This window comes from Limulus polyphemus, unplaced genomic scaffold (assembly GCF_000517525.1).
Source record: "Limulus polyphemus unplaced genomic scaffold, Limulus_polyphemus-2.1.2 Scaffold2703, whole genome shotgun sequence".
In the NCBI taxonomy this organism is placed as follows: Eukaryota; Metazoa; Arthropoda; class Merostomata; order Xiphosura; family Limulidae; genus Limulus; species Limulus polyphemus.
In genome coordinates this window covers 131,940-143,254 of record NW_013668313.1, presented here as the reverse complement: position 1 = coordinate 143,254, position 11,315 = coordinate 131,940, and the positions used below count along the sequence as shown (strand labels likewise).

Here is an 11,315-nt window from a genome sequence, read left to right as displayed (position 1 = left end):
CGAAACTCCATCGGGCCACGGTTACCGAGTTAACGTCGTTTTTCGGGTCACTTTTATGAAAATTTCTAGCATGAGTAATTTTACATCACACTACTGTTCACACTCTTTATGAAACTTCTTCGTTCAAATATATTTCTCTGTCAATGTTCCCATCTTCATTAAAAGGCGTAAGATGACAAAAGAAGATCTTGAAGAATTTCTCAATAATGTGCCTTGGTTATGGTAAGTAATTCGAAGAAAAATAAAGTGTTACTGTTTCCGGTATTATGATGAATTAGTTCATTATGTTGTTGTCTTTCCTCTTAAACCTTCTACAAATAATGAAAACTCTGACTTCACTTTTTTGAAAAATGAAATTATCTTTACTTTTACCCCCGATCAACAATCAAATATCTTTTCTTGAATTATAAATAACATGAATGGATTGAAATATTCAATTAAATTATCTCAAAATAAACCTTCATTTCTGTGCAAGATTGAAATTAGCTTGAATTCTTCATAACCTCTGAATAGTGGGTGACCTAATGGGTCACGGGTTGTCTAGTACCACCCTAATATCCCAGTTGAGAAAGTAAAAAGGCCATTTGGGAAAAAGCATTCTAAATGATTGGCTGGATAGAACTGGGGAGTCAAAAACTTTCCAATGTTTAGAATAACGAAAAGTAATTGATAAAGCTGCCTTATATAAAGCAGCAGTAGATGAAGCTAGACCAGAGTCAAAAATGAGATAAGGTGGGCACATTTTGGTGAAGTGGGGTCAAATTCTACATGAAACACTATTGGCTATAAATGTGCCATTTCTGTTGATAAATGTCCGTTGTGGGTCTACAGATAGATTGAGACACATACAATGCAACTTTAGAAGTTACACCTGATGCCATGTGAATGAGTTCATAAATTCCATAAATGAAGTTTAAACTTGAGAAAGTTTGAGTGTATAATGTTGGATCAAGGTCATCTCAACAGAGATAGCCAAAGAAGAAGAGGCAGAGAAGGACCATCTTCAAGATACTGTAGAAGAGTTGGCTAACCAACTGGGCTACCAACAGCTCTAAAGGAGAGGATCGAATCATAGCCAGAACTCTGGGTAACAGACAAATTGGGGGAAAGGCATAGAGGTGCAATCCCATCTAATCTTGAATGAATGCATCCATCAACAAAGCCCAAAAATGAGGTACTGGGGATCAAAAATACCTGTAGTTGAGAGTTTCAATGAGTGGCAAATTCGTGAATCATCAGAGTCCCAAACTGAGAACAAATTCACCAGAAAACCTCACAATGGAACATCCATTCAGCCGAAAGAATTCAACTGGGCCGAGTCATCACCCCTGGAACATAGCAAGCCAGGAGGATAATATGATGGAAGTGAGCCCAGTACAGAATATCCAAAGTTCAAAACAAAGGTTCCAAGAATGCATGCTCCCAGAACGGGAAATGTAAGAGACTACTGTAGAATTGACGGAATGAATCATGACGATTTTCCTCCTGTAACAGATCTAGACCTTGAACCATTGCCTGTTGGACAACAAAAAGTTCTAAATTATTGATGTGAAAGGGAGATTCATCTTCTACCAATAGACCCTGGTATTCCTGACCATCAATATATGCACCCTATCACTGAAATGAGGCATCTGTGAAGAAATGAAACTCTGAGAGAAGAGGCGGTATAGGAACAGCAAGGTAGTGTTGATCCATTCCAACCATCACTCGAGAACGAAAAAGTTGTTCCTGCTGAAGGAGATTGGATGATCCAGTGGATCAAAATTCCTGATCCACTGGTCATGCAGTGATTATTGAAGGGAGATAAAACCATCCACGTAGGTAAGAGCCTGACTGCCCATTCTACAGCCTGGAACTGGATGGAAGTTGGCTGAGCCCGGCTTAAAACATGTTGAAAAAGACACCCAGATGGACAATATTGTGAGTCATGAAGAGAATGGATTTCTTGGTTCTGATAAAAAAGCCATCCTTGATAGCATCTAAAAAGAAAATCTGGGTATGTTGTTCTGCCAACTGACGTGATGGTGCCAGAAGTAACCAGATAATTGAGTGTACACAGGCCCAAAGTAGGAAGGTAACAAGAAAAACTTGCATGACTCTGCAGAAGACATAAGGTCAGATGCTTAGCCAAAGGGTAGATCCCTGAACTGCAAAATCTGATCCCTGTGTACGAAATGTAGATAGTTACAGGATGACTTCGCTATGAGAATGTGGAAATATGCATCAGCAACATTGAACTTGGTCATCCACAGGCCTGGTGAAGAATGCGAATGTAGGTTGAGAAAAAACTCCACTGTGAATCTGGGAGGGTCTAAGAATTGGTTGAGACAAGAAAGATCGACGATCGGCCACCAATCTCCCATCTTCTTGGGCACAACAAATATACAGGAATAAAATCTTAGAAGAACAGGATTGACTCTACCACTCCCTTGACCAGTAACTCTCTGATAGCCTTGGAACAAAGACCCACACTCCACAGATCTGTTGGGCATGAAAATACCACAGGTTTGGAGGATAATAAAGGTAGAGAAGTTAATGGATTGACCAACCTCGATGCCAGAACTTGAAGTACCCATGGATCTGTGGTGAAAGAATTCCAGGTGTGCTTCACCTGTTATAACCTCACTCACACAGACCCAACCAACAACGAATAGTCCCCGACGCCATTGGCAACAGTCTGCCTAGGCAGAGGAGCCTCGAGACTAAGGATGGAATCTATTCAGAGTATCCATTGAGCGAGGAACAGAAGCCATGGGTCGGGACACACGATGAGCAGTCATGCCATGACTTCCAGCAGAAGACAAAGAAAGTCTAGAGGCCAATAACAACATGGAAAAAAGCAAATGAATGACATCAATTCGTGATTCCTACACTTCTGGGACCCATGCAAATATCAAAAGGATTAAGTAATGGAGCCTCATGTAACTTGCAGATGGCTAAAGCAGGTAGACGAACTCCATCTAACAAGGCATCTCTACTCAATAAATCTTAACATTCAAGCCAGGAAACCAAAGAAAGAACAGAAGCTGAAAATCTTACTAATGTAGAAGTCAGCAAAAGACCCAAGTCATCCTCAAATTGATGTGGGAACCATTGATAGGCTTCCGACAAAATGTGTGTGGGGGTGGGAGAGAAAAAATATCAGAACAGGAGTGAGGAACAAACAAATCTGAGAAATTGTGATTTGTTCAAAGTGATTACAGGATCTAGTCTGGAATCCCACATATCCAAAAGTGGATCTAGTCTGTGGAATCAAAATATACATCCACTTGGCAGAGGTAAGCCAAAGCATGTTATTCAGACAAATGAGAGGGACAAGGTATATCTATCCTGTTTCGTGATAGAGCAGTCAATCTCCCAGCAGTAACAGCAATATCAGATGAAAGAGGAAAAACTAAGTAATCACCCTCAAAACTTTCAGTCATCAAAGAAGGAATAGATTCAAAGGCAACTGGAAAAAGCCCTCAAACCTCACAAACTCAACTGACTAACTGAAAAAAAATAGAGCAGGAGGCAGCTGATTCAAATTGGCCTCGTGAGAAGCAACCTAGTAAACAAAGGTGCCAGAAAAAGAAAGTCCAAATTCTCTCCAGACTATCCTGGATCATTGACAAAAGCAGCCTCAGAAACCCCCAGAAAGAATACATGTCTCTATCTCACAATGAATAAGATCACAGAGAGCCTCAATTGATAGTGACCCCCTCCCCCCAACCTTTGAGAGATGCTAGATACAGAAGTGGAATAGAAGATGGCTGCTTAGTCTCTGTGCTGGACACAATAACCTGTGAATTCACACCTGAAAATGGCATGTCACAATTTTTTTTACAATAATTATCAATTATAATTTAAACAGAAAGCCACTAGTCAATGCGAAAATCAAAACTAGATACGTTAATTATTGCAACACTTGTGTAGAGAAACCCATGTCTAAACACTTTGTCAAGAAAAAGTGATAAAATTATATGAATGATGTGTGTATATACAGTATGAGGATAGAGGGTGCATTGATATAGGTGGAAAGTGTATCGCACAGGACAAATCAGAGGGGTATAAAAGACTGGAGCAATGGAGAAAAAATCAGACCAATGATTAGATGGGCAAAGTTGAAACTCTGGAGGTCAAGGAATAGCTGTAAGTGTCAGCAGATGGTATCACAGTAAGTATGTTTTGGAACCAATGTTCCCTAAACCCAAGGGTGGTCCTTATTTTTGAAGATTTGATTTACAACACTCTCACACCCTTATTTTGTTCAAGTACATAAATACATAATTCTCATCAAATTTTATTCATATTGAAGAACATTTAGGAGTTGCTCAAAATAGTTGAAATTTTACCTTGTAGCTTGTATTATATCTGCATATTCTGAATATTCTAGAATGTTTCAGAATATTCTAAATAATTCTGGAAGGTTTTAGCATATTAATGTGGAATATTCTAGCACTCAGCCTTGGTCATGATGTGCAGGAGCTAAGCATCAACTGTTCCTTGAACTGAAGATCTCAACATTGCTTCAATGAAACACTTCTAAAAAACTTAAAGGAATAGTTCCAGCCATCAGTTCACTGGGAAAGCAACAGGGCAAGCATAAGTGGATCATCTGTCAGTGATCCTGTCTGAAGCAGGAGTAAACCAACTCCTATGTGTTCCAAAGTTGGTCTCTAGCATTAGAGTGGCATAAACTTATGCTGTGACACGTTTTACAATTAGTTTGTTTTGACACAACAGCAAGCAACACTGGTCATAGAAATGAATCATGTGTGCTGTTAGAACAAAGATTAAACAAGAATGTTCTGTATTTGATATGCCAGCATCATATCTTAGAATTTGTTCAGGCATGTGTTTTCTACGACTTTATGGGGTATTCCTATAGACAATCTAGTTACAAAACTGCAGCTGACCATGATGAAGTAGCAGGAGTCACAGAGGAAGTAAAGGACAATGTCAATGAGTTCAATACAAGTCAGCCAACTTAAAAACAACTAATAAGAGCTTCTTGAATTAGTCATAACATTTCTTGGTGGCATTTCTCCTCATTAACTGTGATTTATAGCATCTGGAACACTGCATCATGCATGAACGATGGCCAAGGTGTTATATACCCTAAAAATCTGGATGTTTATGGGACAATTTAAGCTCACTAGCTATGAGGAATAAAAGACTCTGTGACATCTGCATCTTAGCTGATTGGGTCTATCTGCTCCTCGCATTGATCTGAACTTCCTACAATATTTTGTTAAGTACAAGACAGTGAATATCTGCTCTTTCAAAACCTTCCTGACAAAAAGTTGCTGGATATCTATGGTACCTCAGTGAAGAACTAATTGGTTTGGCATTCATGGATTCAAGTGTATCTACAGAGACAAAATAAGCAATGGTAAATGCACTAAATGAAAAGGAAGGCACGGATGAACCTCCAAAGCACACACAGCTGAATATCAGGAAGTCTGAGGTCATGTCAATTGAAGATTTTGTCACAAAGAACATAAAAGACTTCTCCAGGTGCCTTGAAATTCCATCTGGATTTCTGGATTTTGACCCCAAGTCATGGGAGCTAAGAGAGGCCTACAAGAAGGCATTACAGACAGTTCAACACTTGAATATGATAATAACAATGCTAAAAGGGGTGCATCTCTTATTGAGGAGTATAATGCCATCATAACAAAGATAAAAGAACATAAACAATTCGTCTTTCAAGTTGTGCAGGATCATAAAAGAAGCTTTCCTAACAGCAAAAAGGAAACAATAACAAAGAAAAAGTAACTAACTACACCAAAATCATATACAAATCACATAATTATGCAATTATACTATTGCACATGCATTAAATTAATAATATACTCTAAATAAATCCTTTATCATATATAACAAATATGCTTTTATAGCACATACAGTACCAGACCAACACAGTCTAGAACTTCAACCTCATTGAGCAACCTCTAAATATAGTCCAAGTTTTCAAAAGAATCATACTGGTGAATGGTTACTGTTCATTATTCACTTCCAACTTTTAAGCACAAATTTGCTAAATTTTATGAAATTCTCCTACTTAAAGAGCATTTAGTGTCACGTGATATCAGCTTAAGCAATTAGCATAAATAATGATGTTTGATACGGCAATACTGAATGCATGCAGGTGATGACAATAAACTGTTAATCTAGATTCCATGGCATTACTATAAAGGAATTTATTAACAGTGTTTTAGACAAGAAAAACTACACCATATATTTTAAAGCATCTAACTGGTTCTTTAAAAAATAGGTCTGTTCTGAATAATAGGATTGTGATCCTAAAGCTAATGTTGGTTAGTATCAAGTGTCACTTTCTTACTTGCTGGGGTTTGTTGGTGTGTACTGACAAAAAAGTCATGATATCTCATCAAAAACATCTTAAGTGTGAATAAAAGGTGCAACCAAAAAAGGATTAAGCATGTGACTCCAAATAATGAAATCAAAATTGGTGGTCAAACTTTTAGCTACACTTATAGCACTGATAAGAATTTAACAGCAAATATTCATTCATTAGTCAGCTAGGCTGCATATATTGTTCAACTTGGGCATGATGGTGGTAAAACAAAACATGTAGCCAAGTTAACTAATGGATGAATATTTGCTGTAAAATTCTTATCGGTGCTATAAGTGTAGCTAAAAGTTTGGTCATCAATTTTGATTTCATTCCTTTAAGTCACAAGCTCAATCCTTTTTTGGCCACACCATATTTTTCACACCTAAGGTGTTTTGCATTAAATGTTAAATACCTTACAGACTTTTAGTCAGTACATATTTCAACATACAGAAAAACGTTCATACACAGAAAGTTCTCTTTCAACTATGAGAAAAACATTATTTTAACTTACACTGTAGTAACATAAAATCTATGTCTTTTATTATGAAAGTTCATTATAAAAAAATATGTAAATGTGACTCAATGCCTGTATGCTACTTTCTTTTGTAATTTGTAAAAAAACAGAAAATGTTATTTTTATGGAAAAACAGTGTATAGTTGCTTTAAGACTGGAATATGTAGTAGCTAAACATAAAGTTCAGTAACATCATGTTAAAGTAAATTTGGCATAGAAACTATATCATGTAGTTTTATGGTTTCATAAACAGTAGCAAATTCACACTCCATGTTGATATTATACTTACTGGGCCCATTACACAAATTATTCTCTCCTTCAGAAGCCTAGAATAAATGTCATATGCTCTCTCCCCTCGGCCAGTTTGTTCTATGACAACAGGAATCAAAGGAAGAAGGTTTTCATTGGACTTATGGAATAACCTACATTGGATAGAACCTAATGAATTTCCTGTATTATTACTCAAAGGCTTGATGATCCCTCGAAGAAACTGCAAAAAATCAATAACAAACTTAATGAATAATTATGGGCTGTTACCAAAATATACACAGATGACTATTTTTTAATAACGAATTTAGGCATTTTATTCATTATTTTTATAGATATCATCTGCTCCTTTTTTTGGTTTTGTAGGACAAAATATTTGGCTGTGTAATAGAATCCAATATACTCTTATGATTCTAAGCTTCGATGCGAGTTTCTCCTGGAGCTATGTTCTAAAAACCGTCACTTAACATTAGTGATAAAGGAAAATACCAACTCAATGTTCGGTTCATAAAGATAGTCCTTTAATTTAAATAGGCTGGTGCTGATACTGTGTTATGTGGGTTCCTTAATCGATGATGGTGTGAGATTAGTACAAATATTTATTAGGCTTGAGTTATCTTCTCATATATGATAGGTGACTAACAGAATTGCTCTGATATTGTGTTGAAAGCATCAAAGCTGACTTATTATACCTCTCTGCTTAACAAAAAACACAAAATATGGTTGGATACATTTCTAAACAGCTACAACCTTAAAAATACATTAAAAAACAAACAAAAAACATGAGAAGTAAAGAAAATATTAAAATACATCTTAAGGCATTCTTATAGCTTAATGAAACTGAGATACTTAATACAGTAACAGATTTTAAAAAATGACATAAAACATGTCTACATCCACAGAAATTAGTTCATAAAATGCAAGAAATAAGAAGCATTTATAATATTATTCAACAAAAAACAAATACCTGAAGACACACCTTATCAACCAGTCTGTAGGAATATAAATCTTACTAATTAATGTGAACTGTTTGTTGAAAAGATTACAATATGGGTGATTATATATTTTCATAATTGCATATGCATCTTATTTTTTATTTTACAGTATTTTATTCAAAATTTGAAGTAGCACTGTATTTAGGATTCTTAGGTACTTTAAACAAACTTCGCATGAAAACCCACACAGGTTTAAATGTTTTACCAACAACTGTCAGTGAATGGCATTCTTTGCACTTTCTCTGAAAAGTTAATTTCTCCAATATCTTTTTACATTATTTCATGATGTATGCTACTCTAGTCTAAAAATTAGAACCAGTGGTCATAACATTATTATCCTGACATTTACCTTCTTTGAAATTAAATGAGCAATACTTTTGCAGATATTTATCAGAGCTATATGCTTACCCTTCTCATGGTGGTGGTAAATTAATGTCTAACTGTATTACCTAAAACCATTACAATTTTAACCTTTTTTGTTGTTGTTGTTGTTGAGCTACTGTACTTCCTTCTTATCAAAATAACAATAGTGTTGAATTGGGATTGGGCACTGAAAAAGAGCTGCTAGGATTATTCCACTAATTAATTCAAAATTTTACTCCACAGTTTTAAAGAAGGTCAGAGATCAAATACTTGAGCCTCTATCACTTTTGGCAAGTCAATAGACAGTAGGCATATGCTTGAGGAATAGAGTTTTCCTGAAAATCATAGGGACAGAAATAGAAATATGACCCTTTTGCAAGTACTCCTTCAGATTAGATGTGTGTGAATGAATTATGTAGCAGGATTCAAAGCTTAAATGAAAGGTTATCAAAGATATGCTTAGAGCTACAAGTGGGTTGGTTGGATCCGTGAGATGTAGGCTTGACTTAAGCAGGCCAGGTAGAAAGATGTTTGGGGAATCTCTTAAAGGAATTCATTAAATACAGCTAAAATTGTAAAATGGTGAAATCAGGGTTTTGAAGGAGGTTAAGAATTGGATATGACAGCCACTTGCAACTATTTTTTGTAACTCCTTGAATAGTGGGCAGGTACCAGAGGATTGGAAGTTAGCAGATATCACTTCTCTTTTCAAAAGAGGTGATAAAATTGCCCCAGTAATTACAGTTGTAGGAAACATTTTGGAATGTTGGATAAAAGATCCTTTGACAAGCCACTTAACAAAGCTTAGAATTTTATTGGATAGTCAACATGGTTTCACTAAGAGAAAATCTTGCTTTACAAATCTTTTGACATTCTCTGAAAATGTTACTGCTTATGTAGATGAGGATAAGTGTGTATATTTAGAGTATCTGTATTTTCAGAAAGCATTTGACAAGGTGCCACATTAAAGGTTTGTAGAAAAAAAGTATTTCTATGGACATGGGGGATAAGTAAGCACATTGGATAGAAGAGTAGCTGAATGGAAAAAAGCAGAGGGTTGTTATAAATGGAGTTCAATCAAACTGTATTAATGTTACAAGTGGAGTACCTCAGGGTTTAGTCTTAGGACCTTCGCTCTTTTTGATGTACATCAATGTTGTAAGTGAAGGAATGGTCAATAAATTACTTAAATTTGCTGGTGATATTAGTAAGTCTTTAGTATTGCTAGCTGTGAAGAGGATGCTGTTGATTTACAAAAAGATTTAGATCATTTAGTGAGTTGGGCAAATAAACAGCAAATTGGTTTTAATTATAATAAATACAAGATAATGCATGTGGGTTATCATAAGTTGAATTATAAGTATAATTTGGATGGGAATAATCTTAACAGTATCATGAAAGAAAGGGATCTTGGTATAATGATTGATGAGTCTCTTAAACCATCCAAGTTGCTAGTGGTAGGGCAAATAGGATTTTAGGTTGTATCTACAGAAATATTGAATACAAGTAAAGAGGTTACAATTTCAATGATTCCTTGTTGTCCTTATGTTATCCTATTATTAGTTTGTTGAAGTGGACTTTTAAGAAAAATTTTATGGTAATAGACAGCTAACTGCTGGATTTTTACTAATAGTATTGCTATTAATAAAGGTACTCAGATCAAAGATATTTCTGGTGACATTAAAAATATAGTTCACTCTAAATTTTTAACAAACTAATATAGAGGATGTGGTATTCAAACTGAAGTTATAAATACTTCTTCAGTCTTCATAATTTCTCTCTGGACTAAGCTGGATGTAGCTTTACAAATAGGCTGCAAGTCTAAACAATGATTTCTGGTTATTAATAGTAGTAGTACTGTGAGTAATATTAATATTAATATTAATTAATATTTTGTAGAATAATTTGAATGAAGATCTAGGAAAAGAAAAAACATTACTCAACAATGCCAAACCAGAAAAACAACTTTATTATTTATCATTATAAACCAATGAAATTAACAATAACAACAAAAATGAGAGTAGTAATTCAATAAACTTTTCCATACCTTTCTAAAGATTTGCTTTCCTGACCCGATCATCGTGAGGTTTGTTCTTGTTATACTACCCTTCGCTTAGGAGAGTTCGTTTTTGCGTTGCAATACAACAGAAGGCTTGGGTGTAGATCTGATTTAATTGTCTTGATAGTGTCAATAAGAGTCGCGTTTATTCACAATATTAAACAGTTCTGTACCTCTTTTTATTATATATTTACAGTAACACTACCATATACAGTCTGTTACAGCATTCGCATTACTAATCATACGCCACTACGTACTGTTAGTGTTAGCAATAGTAAAAATACTAATCGTACAAGATTTGTATATATATGTTAAATGTATAGGTATAGGATCTATTCTAAATAATGGTTAATTTTAATAAGTTTTTCTGTTGAATTCCCCGCGACATTTATTATATTATAAATAATTATCAAATCACTGTTATTTCTAAGCAAAGAGATTGTAGATGGTCTACATATTTTAACCTCTTTTTTTTTTTTTTCTGTGTGCTCTGGCGTTCAAAACAGAATTACTAAATAGCGTTATTAATTTATGGTCAGGAAAAAAAAATAGCCAAATTCAGCCAACATAGTTAGCAAAAAAGGCCAAAAATAGAGCCAAATTTTGGCACTTCAGACAGCAATAAATTTGCTTATTTCAGTTAATAATATCAACATTCATTTTGAATAAGTAATTTGAGTATAAAATTATTCTGAAAAATATTACAGTACAAGATATTGTTACGTCTCCGTTTGTTAATTAACTTTCCGTAACTTCGTTCCGACGAAACTTTAG

The 11,315-nt window shown here is 35.1% G+C and overlaps 1 protein-coding gene across 1 annotated transcript in view; it reads right to left on the bottom strand.

The window, feature by feature from the left end:
- LOC106467679 (ATP-dependent Clp protease proteolytic subunit-like) overlaps positions 1–10,999 on the bottom strand; it is a 30,132-nt gene extending 19,133 nt beyond the window's left edge. Inside the window, exons 1-2 of the mRNA XM_013928055.2 lie at positions 10,530–10,999; positions 7,147–7,347 (exon numbers count right to left, since the gene is read on the bottom strand). Coding sequence (XP_013783509.1) covers positions 7,147–7,347; positions 10,530–10,562 — 234 coding nt within the window. The 5' untranslated portion in view covers positions 10,563–10,999. The remainder of the gene's footprint in view (positions 1–7,146; positions 7,348–10,529) is intronic.
- Between the last annotated feature and the right edge of the window lie 316 nt (positions 11,000–11,315).